Raw genomic sequence first — 16,565 nt, 5'->3', positions numbered from 1 at the left:
AAAAATAAACACCCATAAAATACACATAAATGTAAATTATATCCATGTCACCAATTGATTACAATCTTTTTTTCTCCTTTATCCTAGACTTTAGCAGGACGGCCATATAACTATTTATTTAGTTCAGTAACTCTATGTATATACTATAAACATTCTTAAAAATAATTTGACTGTAAATTTATATTCAGTCAAGTGCAGCAGCTTCCCTGAGTGTCCTTGCTTTAGAAGCAGACGTTGCCTCATTTACAGTAATATTCTCTGTACAAACATTGTACAATCTGTTCAAACATTGCTTTTATTTTACTAATATACAATGCAGAATGGTAAGATTTGAAGTCCAAACCTAAAAGTAGAGGGTCACTGAATGGTCCCCCATAACAAGTCTGGAGCTAACAATCCACACAAGTCACCTCGAACATTAATACCTTTGTATCCTAAATAAAAGAGTTGATTTAATAATTTCTATTTGTAGAGTTTTTAGTAAAGGGAAACCAAATTATATTAAGAAAATAAGAAGTTACCAATAGTTCTTTAAATTAAGTCTTCTCTCCATTGGATTATTTCTAATTTAACAGTTTTGTATTTCTGTAAAACTAAGGAAACATTTACAATGATTTACAATTATTAAAAAGAAGGTATTTATGTTTTAGGAAACTATTTGTTGATATGAAAAGAACCTAGAGAAATAGAGAACAAATGCAGTTAAACAAAAATGTGAAGTTAGTTATATATTGTATAAACAAGTGTATGTTAGGATATAGATCATTGCAGGATATATAACTACATTTTTAGGAATTTAATTGTAACCCTAAAAAACATATTTCAATAATATAATTTGGAGTTAATTCAACATATGGGTTGGGTTGGGTGCAACTGTAGAGGAGGAGGCTATGAAGATAAGTTCCTGGCAGCCAATAGCTGAAAGGGACAGGCGAGGGATGGGTTGTTTCAGTTGTATTTAAAGTCAGAGACAGAGGGAGCAAAAGCACCAGGTTCTTTCCTCAGAAGTTCAGCAGTTCTGCACCGAAACTCAAGCCCAAGCCTTCATCATGGTTCACTTGTCAGATCAGGAGGTCAAGTGCATCAATGCCATCTGGGGCAAAGTAGACACCAAACAGATTGGAGGAGAAGCTCTTGCCAGGTAAATAACAGCCATCAGAAATGGACATAAATGAATATTTTTACATGTGTTACATTTCCTATGACTGCCCTTAACTCTTATGTGATGTCTCTCCATAGACTCCTTATTGTGTACCCCTGGACTCAAAGATACTTCAGTACCTTTGGCAACCTCGGCTCCGCTGATGCCATCATCCACAATGCCAAGGTCTTAGCTCATGGCGATAAGGTACTGCGCTCAATTGGAGAAGCTTTGAAGCACCTGGACAATCTCAAGGGGCACTATGCCAAACTGAGCCAGTACCACTCTGAAAAACTGCATGTGGATCCCGCCAACTTTGTGGTAATTATTAAATATCTTTATTTTCTACACTGTATAACAGACAGAATATTGCTCTTTATATATTATGTTAATAAATACGATTTAATAATAACAATGATTACATTTAGTAAGTTTACAATACTATGGCCATACATTCATTCCATTGTAATATCATTGATCTAAAGTCTCTCTGAGGGGACCACCCAAAACTGTATTACAAATTGGTTTTCTATGGAGGTGGTCCTCTTAAAGATGATGGCAAGGATGTGTAATATGGGATGTAAGTGAAATCTGTTTAAAAAAAAGTCTGATCTGGATAAAAGGGTGGTCTACTCAAAGAGGTGGTCTTTTAAAATGATTTCATTTTATATAAAATTAATGTTGTCCAACTTCTATATTATACTGTTTATGACCATTGTAACACATTCCATTTTTTTCTATTCCAGCGTTTTGGAGGTGTGGTGGTTATTGTTATGGCCCACCACTTTCATGAAGAATTCACCCCTGAGGTACAGGCTGGCTTTGAGAAGGCATTCTGCGCAGTGGCTAATGCCCTTGGCAGAGGCTACCACTGAATCACCATTACGAACACTTCACAGGAGTCTCAAGCTACAAGTTTACCACCAGGCGCTACATCAACCAGCAAGCTTGTACATGTAATTTTCAGTTTTCATAATGTAGCTATTGAAATTAGCTCCAAATAAAATCAATAATGTTCCCATACTGTGACTCCTCTCTTTACTCATACATATAGAGTCTTATATTACAATCTGCATTGGGGGTTTAATAGAAATCATTTTGGCAAGAATTACAAAAAAGGTTCAATATATTATAAATAGAAAGGGTACCCAAGTAGAATATATTCTGAATATAGAACAACTGTTTAAAAAGTTTAATAATCCAAAAACAGTGCCACACTTGTCCTCAGGTTGTGTGTGGTATTGCAACTCATTCACTGAGCAGCAATACCACACACAAATTGAGGAAAAGAGTGGTGATTTTTCTAGAAGAATGTAGCTATGTTTTTTCTAATCCTGGATAACTCCTTTAACCAAATAAGCAAGCCACATTATGTGGACACATTCACAATCTGCAAAAAAAAAACAAAAAAAACAAAAACACTTGTGCTACATAGGTCATCTATCTCTTTAGACCAGTTGTGCATTACACAACACATTTCTGTTGAATGGAAGGATTGGTAGGGTTCACATTTCTTAAAGGGGTACTCCGGCCCTAATACACCTTATCCCCTAACCAAAGGATAGGGGATAAGATGTCTGATCGTGGGGGTCCCGCCGCTCGGGACCCCCGCAATCTGTCATTCAGCAACCACCTTTGCGAGCTCTCCGCAGCGCTGGAGGCTCCGAAAGCACATGACAGGTGTGGCCTCCTCACATATAATACTCCCTGTGCTGTGCAAGTCTATGGGAGGGGCATGACGTCACATCACAGGAGGGGAAACGTGACATCACGATACGCCGGCCCAATGGTCGTCACGCTGCACACTCGGAGCCTCCAGCGCTGCTTGCAAAGGTGGGTGCTGAATGACAGATTGCGGGGTCCCCAGCAGCAGAACCCCCGCAATCAGACATCTTATCCCCTATGCTTTCGATAGGGGATAAGATGTATTAGGGCCAGAGTAACCCTTTAAGGAACATTTTGTGAATAATACAACCACCATGTTATTTAAGTGTATAACTTAAAAGGTTTAAGTCAATGTATATAGATTGGCTTTTGTGTGGCCTATAGAAGATAGGGTTCATACCTGTAGGGCAGGGGTCTCAATCTCACAGCCCGTGGAACAAAATTTTGCGGCCCACTGCACAGTTGCATAACAAGGGGGGACCCCCGTACTCTAGCATGGTGGAGCGGAAGCTCCCACTTCTCCATTCACTAATCTTCCTCACATGATGTGAGTACACAGTGTGTGAGCCGCAGGGACGCGATCCACAGCAGCCTGGCGCGGCTCGCATACTGTAAGTAAGACGAGTATGCTCAGGTCCCAGGGGGCACTATATCGTACAGGAGGAGGAGGGGTAATTAAAAACTTGGGGGGGGGGGGGGGGCAGAGAAAAGGAAATATTTAATGTGAGGGGCTAAGCACAGGGGCATTATATGTGAAGAGCACATGACAGGTGGGTCCCCCTGTGCTGTGCTCCTCACATATAATGCCCCCTGAGGGGACAAGAGAGGGGGCATTATATGTGAGGGGCACATGACAGGAGCATTATATGTGAGGGGCACAGCACAGAGGGCATTATATGTGAGTGGTATTTTATATGAGGTGTGCATAATGGGGGCATTATATGCAAAGGGTGCATGATGAGGGCATTATATATGAGGGGCGCATGATGGGGGAATTGTATGTGAGGTGCACAGCACAGGGAGCATTATATATGAGGGGCACATGATGGGGGCATTATATGTGAGGGGCGCATGATGGTGGCATTATATGTGAGGGGCGCTTGATGGGGGCATTATATGTGAGGGGCGCATAATGGGGGCATTATATGTGAGGGGCAAATGATGGGAGCATTATATGTGAGGGGCGCATGATGGGGGCATTATATATGAGGGGCGCATGATGGGAGCATTATATGTGAGGGGCGCATGATGGGGGCATTATATATGAGGGGTGCATGATGGGAGCATTATATGTGAGGGGCGCATGATGGGGGCATTATATATGAGGGGCGCATGACGGGGGCATTATATATGATGGGAGCATTATATGTGAGGGGCGCATGAAGGGGGCATTATATATGAGGGGTGCATGATGGGAGCATTATATGTGAGGGGCGCATGACGGGGGCATTATATATGAGGGGCGCATGATGGGAGCATTATATGTGAGGGGCGCATGAAGGGGGCATTATATATGAGGGGCGCATGATGGGGGCATTATATATGAGGGGCGCATGATGGGAGCATTATATGTGAGGGGCGCATGATGGGGGCATTATATATGAGGGGCGCATGACGGGGGCATTATATATGAGGGGCGCATGATGGGAGCATTATATGTGAGGGGCGCATGATGGGAGCATTATATATGAGGGGCGCATGATGGGGGCATTATATATGAGGGGCGCATGATGGGAGCATTATTTGTGAGGGGTGCATGATGGGGGCATTATATGTGAGGGGCGCATGATGGGAGCATTATATGTGAGGGGTGCATGATGGGAGCATTATATGTGAGGGGTGCATGAAGGGGGCATTATATATGAGGGGTGCATGATGGGAGCATTATATGTGAGGGGTGCATGAAGGGGGCATTATATGTGAGGGGCGCATGATGGGAGCATTATATGTGAGGGGCACCTGATAGACAAGTAGCCCTTAATAGCTTCTCCTTGCCCCACAAGTTTTGATTGATAGACCTTTGCTTATTTGAGTGGGGGGGGGGGGGGGGGGCAGAGAAAAGGAAATATTTAATGTGAGGGGCTAAGCACAGGGGCATTATATGTGAAGAGCACATGACAGGTGGGTCCCCCTGTGCTGTGCTCCTCACATATAATGCCCCCTGAGGGGACAAGAGAGGGGGCATTATATGTGAGGGGCACATGACAGGAGCATTATATGTGAGGGGCACAGCACAGAGGGCATTATATGTGAGTGGTATTTTATATGAGGTGTGCATAATGGGGGCATTATATGCAAAGGGTGCATGATGAGGGCATTATATATGAGGGGCGCATGATGGGGGAATTGTATGTGAGGTGCACAGCACAGGGAGCATTATATATGAGGGGCACATGATGGGGGCATTATATGTGAGGGGCGCATGATGGTGGCATTATATGTGAGGGGCGCTTGATGGGGGCATTATATGTGAGGGGCGCATAATGGGGGCATTATATGTGAGGGGCAAATGATGGGAGCATTATATGTGAGGGGCGCATGATGGGGGCATTATATGTGAGGGGCACATAATGGGGGCCTTATATGTGAGTGGCGCATGATGAGGGCATTATATATGAGGGGCGCTTGACGGGGGCATTATATATGAGGGGCGCATGACGGGGGCATTATATATGAGGGGCGCATGATGGGAGCATTATATGTGAGGGGCGCATGATGGGGGCATTATATATGAGGGGCGCATGATGGGGGCATTATATATGAGGGGCGCATGATGGGAGCATTATTTGTGAGGGGTGCATGATGGGGGCATTATATGTGAGGGGCGCATGATGGGAGCATTATATGTGAGGGGTGCATGATGGGAGCATTATATGTGAGGGGTGCATGAAGGGGGCATTATATATGAGGGGTGCATGATGGGAGCATTATATATGAGGGGCGCATGATGGGAGCATTATATGTGAGGGGCGCATGATGGGGGCATTATATGTGAGGGGTGCATGAAGGGGGCATTATATGTGAGGGGCGCATGATGGGAGCATTATATGTGAGGGGTGCATGAAGGGGGCATTATATGTGAGGGGCGCATGATGGGAGCATTATATGTGAGGGGCACCTGATAGACAAGTAGCCCTTAATAGCTTCTCCTTGCCCCACAAGTTTTGATTGATAGACCTTTGCTTATTTGAGTATAGGGAGAGATCAAAGCTAGTGGGGCGGGGAGCCTGATGAGTAGTGGTTAAGGCAGCATTAAAGTGATGACACGTCCCATTTAACTTTGATGTTGGTCATTCATGTTTACTCTTGGTGTTGGTCATTATAGCAACACAAAGTGAGGTCTTCCATGTTCCCATATGAGGGGTCAGTATAAAATGTTGGACATGGGGATATTCAGTATTTTTCTGTGTAAAAAGCTCTTTAAACTACACTGCTAAAAAAAATTATACGCTATAATAAATTATACACTGCTCAAAAAAATAAAGGGAACACAAACAATACAATGTAAATCCAAGTCAATGACACTTCTGTAAAATCCCACTGTCCACTCAGGAAGCAACACTGATTGACAATCAATTTCACATGCTGTTGTGCAAATGGAACCGACAACAGGTGGAAATTATAGGCAATTAGCAAGACACCCCCAATAAAGGAGTGGTTCTGCAGGAGGTGACCACAGACAAGTGGCTCGGGTAGTGCAGCTCATCCAGGATGGCACATCAATGTTTGCTGTGTTTATCAGCGTAGTGTCCAGAGCAAGGAGACGTTACCAGGAGATAGGCATAGGAGGGCAAAAACCCAGCAGCAGGACCGCTACCTCTGCCTTTGTGCAAGAAGAAGCAGGAGGAGCACTGACAGAGCCTTGCAAAATGACCTCCAGCAGGCCATAAAATGTGCATGTGTCCACTCAAACAGGCAGAAACAGGGCCCGACATCCACAGGTGGGGGTTGTGCTTACAGCCCAACACCATGCAGAACATTTGGCATTTGCCAGAGAACCCCAAGATTGGCAAATTTGCCACTGGCACCTGTGCTCTTCTCAGATGAAAGCAGGTTCACACTGAGCACATTACAGAGTCTGGAGACGCCGTGGAGAACGTTTTGCTGCCTGCAAAATCCTCCAGCATGACCGGTTTGGTGGTGGGTCAGTAATGATGTGGGGTGGCATTACTTTGGGGGGCGCACAGCCTTCCATGTGCTTGCCAGAGGTAACCTGCCATTAGGTAATGAGATGAGATCCATAGACCCCTTGTGAGACCATATGCTGGTGCGGTTGGCCCTGGGTTCCTCCTAATGCAAGTCAATGCTAGACCATGTGGCTGGAGTGTGTCAGCAGTTCCTGCAAAAGAAAGGCATTGATGCTATGGACTGGCCCGCCCGTTCCCCAGACCAGAATCCAATGGAGCAAATCTGGGACATCATGTCTCACTCTATCGACCAATGCCACGTTGCACCACAGACTGTCCACCTCATCAGGATCATGCCCAGGCATTGTAGGGAGGTCATACAGGCACATGGGGGCCACACACACTACTGAGCCTCATTTTGACTTGTTTTAAGGACATTACATCAAAGTTGGATCAGCCTGTAGTGTGGTTTTCCACTTGGAGTTTGAGTGTGACTCCATATCCAGACCTCCATGGGTTGATACATTTGATTTCCATAGATCATTTGTGTGATTTTGTTGTCAGCACATTCAACTATTTCATACAATTTCTTTATTCATTCAGATCTGAGATGTGTTATCTTTATTTTTTTGAGCAGTGTATTTGTCCTGCTTCTTGCACCTAGTGGTTGATGGTTGTTTTTCATATATAACTTTTAATATAATTGTGGTGTCCCGGGGCAGAACATACCTGTCTTCCTGACCTGTCAGGTGGGTGTCTCCTAACGTGTCTGCTCTGGGCCCACTACTCAGGGTTATATATGTATATCATTGTATATTTATTGCATTGCCGTATGTATTGTCAAATGCACTCTTATGCTCAGGTCTTAATAATTAACTTATCTGTGCAAGAGGATGCTAAGGGGATTGCTTCAGCCAATCAGGGCTTCTTCCCTGCTCCCCCAAGGTCTGGGTAGACAGGAAGGAGCTAGTAAGTTCAGGGAGTGAGGGGAGAGTGGAGGTCATCTTCAGACCTCTACTTTGGAGAGAGCCTTCGGCAACTCCAGTCCATTTCAGCCTGCCCTGGCGGTAAGCCCTAATACAGGATTTATAAGTGAAGAGCAAAGTCAGTGTTTGTTAGCTCCTAAGTCTTATTAAAGCTACAAAGCTCAGGCTAAATTATATTTCAGCCAAATTAGAAGCTAGTCAGCAAGGACTTCAAGTCCCATGGTGCCTAGAAACAACTGTGATTCTGTAAGCATTCCTTAGCGAACATTGCATTAAATATAGAACGGTTTCTGTTTATACTGCAAGTTCCTGAGTAAAGTTGAAGTAGTTTCTGTAACCATGAATCTGTGGTCTTTATTGCCTTAGTGCTTGGCCCAGCCACCCCAGTTGCCTACCACATAATTATAACTGTTAGGCTAGATGCATCATGGGTCATGCAACAATGAATTGCATCTAGGTCACATGATCAAAATAGCTGGGCAATTTTGTCTGCAATTTGCGGTCAAGCCACTCTGTTACAGTGGTGATCTGAGTTTAAAAAAATTGTCAAATTGCAAAAGATCACAGGTGCATAACTTGCACTGCGGACATTGTTGGCAAAGTTACATTCGACTTGTGACCTGCAAAAAAGTCAGATTTGTACTCTGAGAGACCGCCAGGCCTCGGTTGTATTATTTCGCAAGTTGCAATACAACCACTTTGAGCGTCACTAGATGTGACGGACTGAGGGAAAGACTGAGGGGGTGATTTATCAAAACCTTTGCATAAGAGTGAAGCAGTTGCTCATAGCAACAAATATATCATATTTTTAGAGGCCTGTTTGAAAGCTTAAAGAATCAATCTGAATTTGTTGCTATAGATGACTGCTTTACTTTTCCTCTGCACGGGTCTTGATAAAACTCCACACTTTTCCTCTTTCCAAATCTGTTCTTGGCTTTGTATTAAAAAATTGCAACTAAAAATCTGAATGTGTGAACACAACCTTAGTCCATTCTTATACACAGTAAATGACCCCATTTAACCTGTTAACTCTTTAAACGCTGTAATCAATGCTAATCATGGCATCTAAGGTAAAATGCTGCCAATAGCTCAGAATAAAGAGAATGTAATTTTTACTATAAAGTGCACTGTGTAAAAACATAATTTTTTTTGTTTCGCTGTACATTTGGTGTCATTACAAAGTACAATTGGCCATGCAAAGAACAAGCCCTCATTATGGGTTTGTAGTGGGAACAATAAAAGAGCTATGCCTAAAAAGAGAAGTACAAAAATGCAGAAATTAGTAAACTGTCCTCAAGGAGTAAAGTAGTAAACCTGTTTTTTTTAAAGAAAATAATCTTCCCTTGCTCCTTTAACGGTTCAAAGGGATGAAGATACAATTGTCTCAATAGCATAGAAACCCCACTGGGCTATGGGGAGGACAATGTGCTACAGTATGCTTAAAAAAGTTCTTGTGTGCAACACCAGCCAGTCAGTGCTTATGCCTGGCCTTTAATAGTGTCTAGGCCCCCGAGACTTTAACAGGAACAAAATTGTACCCCACTTAGATGTACGTATGTGGTATGCATTTATGAGGGGAGCACAATGCGCTCCAGTACGCTTAAAAAAGTTTTTGTGTGAAACATCAGCAGTACACACCAATATTGCAGCACGCAGTCACTAGTAATTCTAGCCCTTAATCTAGAAATGCTTCTTACAAACTCCTATATTTCCAGAAATTTGAACAATCTTTTGTGTTAAAGGCAGACATTACAGATATCTGACCCTTGATAGTGTAAGTAGATCCTTTTTCAAATCTGTATTGTACTCAAGAATCTGTGGAACAGAAGGATTGGTAGGGTTCCCATTTCTTGAGGACAACCATTCCAGGAAAACGTTCCTAATGTGAGTATACAATTTATTAGTTGCTTCCCTTCTTGCATTGAAAGCGTGTCCAAGACTGTCAGAAAAACCGTTGGCTTTCAAGTTGTCAGGTTGTATGCTCTCAGCTTGTGACAGAGCTACGTGTCCTGAGACACTAGGTTCTGCATTTGGGCAGTTTTCAGTATATCCCTTGATATGTTCATGAGTAGAGAAAACCAGGATCTTTTCACCTAGAGGGGATGAAAGCTATATGTACATCAACAAAGAAAAGAAAATGCTCAGCTCACCATCCACTTGTAGTAATTTGCAGAGACTTGGGCTGGGTAGGAGCACCTGGAGCTTGGATGAATACGGGCCGCTTCCTGTAGTATAGAACCATGTGAAGAACAGGGATCCAGCTCACAGGATAACGAGAGGATAAAACGTAGCTTTTACTTGCTCATATTAAAAAGATCAAAATTAGACACAAACCAAAAAGGGGGGAGAAAAAAAGGGGGGGGGGTCCAAGCGCCTAAAAACAGTGCACCAACGCGTTTCAAGCTACAGACGAGCTCTTAATCATGGCTATAGAAAACTGTTAAAACATGGTTTATATACACACTGGTAATGGGACTGAATGAATAACTACACCTGGTAAAGCCCGCAAAATTCCGGGCTGGAATTTCCAGCATGTGACGACATATCCGGACAAACCCGGCTCACTGATGAAAAGGACCAATAGTGATATACAACATAATATGTGCTAAGGGCTGCGGTAACCACTAGCAACATAAATCAAATACATGGTCTAACATAGTTAAACATTCAAATTAAATAATAACAGTAATGAGCAATGCTATACTGTGCACGAAACAGTTTCAATGTGCATTTGACCACCGAAGACTGAGATAGAGATGTATGCTAAATATACACAAATTATTCCACGTATTACGGTAATACCTAAGATACCAAATCAAGTGAAACATGCGGACAAACACTGCCATGGCCCTTAATAGATAACCAGATTAAAGGAATACAGTTGCCAAAGTGCATATATGGGGATTACAAACCCAATATAAAAAATGCAAAAAAAATACCAGTAGCTGAAAAAGAAGTACTTGTGTGCAATAGAAAAGTATAACTATGTATGCATGGGGTGTGCAGGACTAACATATCTATGAATAGAAAGTAGGAAGTGATTAGTATATATACATTAGATCGTTTCGATAGTTCAAACCGTTAGGTACACGGCAGTCCAAGGATAAAATCCAATATGCCTCCAAACACCAAACTGCTCCAATCACCCCCTCGTCGGGGCTGATGGACCTTTTCTATCCTTGTAATGGAGATACAGGATTGATCCCCCAAATGTGTGTCTCTAACATGTTTGGTAAGACCAGATGAATTTCTGATGGTGCCATCAAGAAGATGACAAACCTCTCATGTGCTCAGCAACTCTTAGTTTGAGTTTTCTCGTTGTGCACCCTACATACTGTAGTGCACAGAGATTGCATGTGGCAAGATATACTAGATGATGAGAATTGCAACAGAGGATGCAAAAGTATGTGTGTTGGTGACAAATTTGCACGTGGAGCCTTGTGGTTGTCCACATTTTAAAAATCCTGTCGTAGATAGCCAGGTGGTGTTGGTGTCTACCCCTCGATACTCACTGGGTGATAATTTGTCCCTTAGTGATTTGGCCCGTTTGGCCACAAATCTGATGCCCTGTTGTAGTAGATTCGCCGTAGTGGGGTCTTGATGTAGTATGGGTTTGTGCTTTTGAATGATCTGTCTGATATTGTTAAAGTCCACTGAATAGGCCGTAGAGAGGGTTATGATGTTTGAAGATGACTTGGAACATGGTTCCTTTTTAGTATTTATTTTTTGGGGGGAACCATAGAGATATTGTTCTCTGGCTTTTCCATCTGCTATAGCCTTGGCTTGGTGTAAAATTGCCGGTGGATATCCACGTACTGTCAGTCGCTTGTTGATTTCACGTGCACTTTGTTGTCGAATTTTACTGTGGAGGATGCCCGTTTGGCCCTTATGTATTCTCCTATTGGCAGATTTTTTATGGTGTGTGAGGTGTGACAGCTTTGAGCATGGAGAATGGCGTTCCCTGAAGTAGGTTTACGGTAAGAACTGGTGTGGATGGTTTTGGTTATTTTGTCACCAGTCAGTGTGACATCCAAAAAATGTATGGAATTGTTTTCCAAATTGCATACAAATTGTAAATTAAAGTTGTTGCAATTTAAATAGTCAAAAAAATGAAATGAATGTGCCTCCTCCTGGCTGCCTGTCCACACAAGGCGACTGGCGATGGGGATTGACGGCCGAATACAGACAGACCTCCTCCCAGTGGGACATGTATAGGTTAGCCAATGAGGGTGAGAATTTAGCAACCATTGGGCATCCTACTTTTTGAAGAAAAAATCTTTCATTAAATGAGAAAAAATTATTTGTAAGTACAAAAGTTAAGACTTCCAGTGTTTACTGTATCAAGGTTGTGGAATAATTGCTGTATTTTGTCATGTGGTATTGTACAGCTTCGATGGCCCTATTGTGTGGTATGCAAGTGTAAAGAGCTGTGACATCACAAGACATCCATTTACTATCATCGTTCCAGGACATGTGATCCACAGCTTGTAACAGTGTTTTGGTATCTTGAATATATCCCAATGTGCGGGTGACAAGTGGCTGAAGTAGATGGTCTAGCTAAGCACCGATTCTTTCTAGGGAAGAGTCTATACCCGCAACAATTGGTTGGAGTGGCGGAGGGAAGATGTCTTTATGTATCTTAGGGAATCCATGGAATATTGCACATTTGGGTAATTGAGGTAACAGGTACTCTTTTTGTTTCATGCTTATGATTCCCAAAGCAACTCCATCCTGCAGCAAAAGGTCAAGCTGTTCAATGGTACGTTTCATGGGGTTGGAGGTGAGTGGTAAGTATGTAGTACTGTCGCTTAATTGTTGCATTATAAGAGATTCGTAGAGTTTAGTGTCCAGCACAACCCCCCTTATCTGCCTGCCTGATAATTATATGTTTATTAGAGAGTTCCATTAATGAAAGCTATAACCAAGGCTTGGTCCTGCCTGATCTTCATCAATACCCTTGGTATCACCAAAGGTGGAAGAAAGATATATGCCAGTGGAAAGCTACAGGGAATTAACTTTGCATCTATCATCACTGGACTGCCTCCAGTTTGGTGTTCTGTCTAATTGCCGGCTGACCCGACATCTTGGTTAGTTGAATAAAGATTACTGGATTGAGTGATCATTCTACCAATGTTGACAGTCCTCAACTGAGTTGTTGCACCAGAGTATTCTGGACTCCCTTGATTTGGACTGCCATAAACTTTGTAATGCTTGTCTCTGCCCATGTGAAGATCTTCCCTACTTCTGAGAGAATGATTCTTGATCTTGTTTCTCTTTGTTTGTTATGTACTATACACAGGCAATATTGTCCTTCCTCACCTTCACTGCTTTGTGTAGAAAAGACTGCAAATGGTCAGAGAGAGTAGTAAATTGTTCTCAATTTGTGTGTTAAAGAGATACATTTTTTCCAAGTTTTTGTCCATTGTCCCGCTACTGTCTTGTCTAAGAGGTGGGCATCCCACCCTGATCCTACGGCGTCTGTGGTACAAGGGTTCTTCTAGGTCCATAGTATTTATGACTTCTTGCCACCAGGCTAGAGACTTTTTTTTTTTTTATTGACTGACAGAATTGATTTGTTTTTAAACTGGGTAAAGTTCTTTCAGTAGCGGTCTGATGTGCCACAAGGGATGGTATCTGAGGTGGAGGACAGGATACCTAGAAACTTCATTAGAATTCTGAAAGAGACTATCTGAGGTGTGCAAAGGTATTGGTAGCCAGCTAAAACTCTTTCTGCTGAGCAAAGAGATAAAGCTTAATTTCTTTGTCATTTATAGCAAATTCCAGGAATGATTCCTCTATACATCATCTAGATAAAGGACTATATTTATACCTTGTAGCCTTTAAGGGGTACTTGACAACTTATTCCTTATCTACAGGACCCCCCGCGGTCTCCTGCTGTAACACTCACATTTCTGAAGACAGGACTGTGGATCCGCTGGACCTGTGTGGCAGGGGACTCGGACCATACCAGGGACCGAAGTCTTTGGTGCCGCTGGTCTTCACCAGAGCCCACCGCAAAGCAGGATGGGCTTGCAGCTGCAGGCGACACCCAGATCGCTACCCCTGGCACGGCTCGACCACACAGGCAGCTGAGGAGATGAGAGGCACAGGAGGGATGAGGCAACTCGTAGTCTGGATAGCAGTAGGTCAGGGCAGGCGGCACAGTAGCGTAATCAGGACGTAGCAGGAATTCAGTAGGCAGGCGGCAGAGGAGCAAGGTCAAGTCACAAGAGCAGGAGATCTGGTGCACGGCAAGGCAATACAAAGGAATTCTTTCTCTAGGGCACAAGGCAACAAAGATCTGGCAGAGAACTGAGGAGGGTGGAGGAATTTATAAACAAGCCACAGGTGATTACAATAATGAGCGTACTGGCCCTTTAAATCTTACAGCCCCGGTGCGCGCAAGCCCTAAGTGACGAGGACACGCGCGCCGGAGCAGAGAGGTGGAGGCAGAGGCAGGAGAAATGCCCGGAGAGTGGCGGACTGGGGGTCACATGCAGGTGCGTCCCACGATGCGAGTCCCAGCCCCGTTGGCAGCAGAAGGTAAGGGGACCATGCGCTCACGGCCAGTGTGTGAGGCCGGAGGGCATGGTGTAACAGTACCCCCCTTTGGTCTCCCCCTCCTTTTATGAGAGAGAAAACACCTGAGAAGGTCCCGATCCAGGATATTCTCCTCAGGTTCCCAAGATCTCTCCTCAGGACTGTAACGCTCCGAGTCGACCCAAAAAAATTGTTTACCTATCACAGTTTTTGCAGCAAGAATCTGTTTAACTTTGTAGACGTCAGATGAGCCGGAGACAGGTGTTGGGAGATGATTCTTCTGAGAGAACCGGTTTACGACAAGAGGCTTGAGGAGAGAGACGTGGAAGGAATTGGGAATACATAACGTAGCAGGTAGACAGAGTTTGTAGGAGACTGGATTGATCTTTTGTAGAATCTGGAAGGGACCAAGGTAGCGGGGACTGAGCTTGTAACAGGGGATCTTGAAGCCGATGTATTTGGATGAAAGCCACACCATGTCAGCAGGAGAGAAGGACGGAGGAGGTCTTCTACGTTTATCCGCTTGCGCCTTCATGCCTGAAGAAGCTTGGGACAACGACTGTCGGGTCTGTTGCCAGATGGTGAAGTCACGGACCAGCACATCAACAGCAGGCACACCGGAGGAGACTGGGAGAGGAAGAGGATGACAGAGATGGAGTCCGTAGACAATAAAAAAGGGAGACGACCTCGTGGACTCGGAATCCTTAAGATTATATGAGAATTCAGCCCAGGGGAGAAGGTCGACCCAATCATCTTGGTGAGCTGAACCAAAATGCAGAAGATAAGTCTAGTGGATTTGAGTAACTCTCTCCACCTGACCGTTGGACTGAGGGTGGTAGAATGAGAAGAAGTCCAGATTGATGTCCAGACGGTTACAAAGGGCTCACCAGATCCCTGCAGCCCTCGATCCGAAACTATATGCTGTGGAAGACCATGTAAATGAAAGACATGCAACAAGAAGTACTTCGCCAGCTGCAGAGCAGAAGGAAGACCTGGCAGAGGAATGAAATTAGCCATCTTGGAAAACCGATCTACCACGACCCAGATGACAGTGTTATTATGAGAAGGTGGCAAATCGGTGATGAAATCCTTGGCGATATGGGACCAAGGAGTCTCTGGAATAGGTAAAGGCTGTAAGAGTCCTGCAGGTCTTTGCCGAGGAGTTTTGTCACGGGCACAAGTTACACAGGACCGAACAAAATCAGAAACATCACGTTCAAGATGGGGCCACCAGTAGTGCCGGGAAAAAAGAAGTAGGGTCTTGCGTATTCCAGGATGTCCTGCTGTCAAGGAAAAATGACCCCATTTCAGTACCTTGGTCTCAAATCTGGTGGGCACAAAGGACTTTCCGAGAGGAACTTGCTGAATCTCGGCAGGAGCGGCAGGAATCAAACGGTCAGGAGGAATAATATGCCTAGGCGTGGAGTCCAAACCAAGGACGTCAGAGGACCTGGAGAGAGCATCAGCCCTGATGTCCTTGTCTGCTCGACGGAAGTGAATGAAGAAGTTGAACCTGGAAAAGAACAGTGACCATCTTGCCTGGCGTGGGTTCAAACGCTGAGCAGACTGAAGGTATAGAAGATTCTTATGATCGGAGTAGATGCTGACAGGATGAGAAGAACCTTCCAATAAATGTTGCCATTCCTCCAAAGCTAGCTTGATAGCAAGGAGTTCACGATCTCCAATGGAGTAATTCCTCTCAGCAGGAGAGAAAGTCTTGAAGAAGAACCTACAAGTTACACTCTTGCCCTTGGCATTTTTGTGAGTGAGAACGGAACCCGCTCCAATAGATGAAGCATCAATCGCCAAAGCAAAGGGCCTCTCTGGATCAGGTCTTGTAAGCACGGGAGCAGAGGTAAATACAGACTTTAAACGGGAGAAGGCCTCTTCAGCCTCTCGAGGCCAAGATTTAGGATTAGATTTAGCAACCAAGGATGAAAAATGTGGGAAAACTGACGATAATAGTTAGCAAATCCCAGAAAGCGTTGAATCGCACGTAGGCCCAAGGGACAAGGCCAATCCAATACTGCAGACAAGTTATCTGGATCCATCTGCAGGCCCTGATGAGAGACATTGTAGCCAAGAAACGGAAGACTAGATTTCTCG

At 44.0% G+C, this 16,565-nt stretch overlaps 1 protein-coding gene across 1 annotated transcript; it reads left to right on the top strand.

Annotated features, from left to right (window-relative positions):
* Nucleotides 1-981: 981 nt before the first annotated feature.
* On the top strand, nucleotides 982-2,164 carry LOC130284529 (hemoglobin subunit beta-2). The gene is made up of 3 exons (XM_056534959.1): nucleotides 982-1,141; nucleotides 1,240-1,462; nucleotides 1,888-2,164. The coding sequence occupies exons 1-3, from the start codon at nucleotides 1,050-1,052 to the stop codon at nucleotides 2,014-2,016; spliced, it is 444 nt and encodes a 147-aa protein (XP_056390934.1). The 5' UTR covers nucleotides 982-1,049; the 3' UTR covers nucleotides 2,017-2,164.
* Nucleotides 2,165-16,565: the final 14,401 nt, after the last annotated feature.

Source organism: Hyla sarda, chromosome 8 (assembly GCF_029499605.1).
Source record: "Hyla sarda isolate aHylSar1 chromosome 8, aHylSar1.hap1, whole genome shotgun sequence".
NCBI classification, from domain to species: Eukaryota; Metazoa; Chordata; class Amphibia; order Anura; family Hylidae; genus Hyla; species Hyla sarda.
Note: the sequence above shows the minus strand (reverse complement) of the source record. Positions and strands in the feature narration are given on the sequence as shown.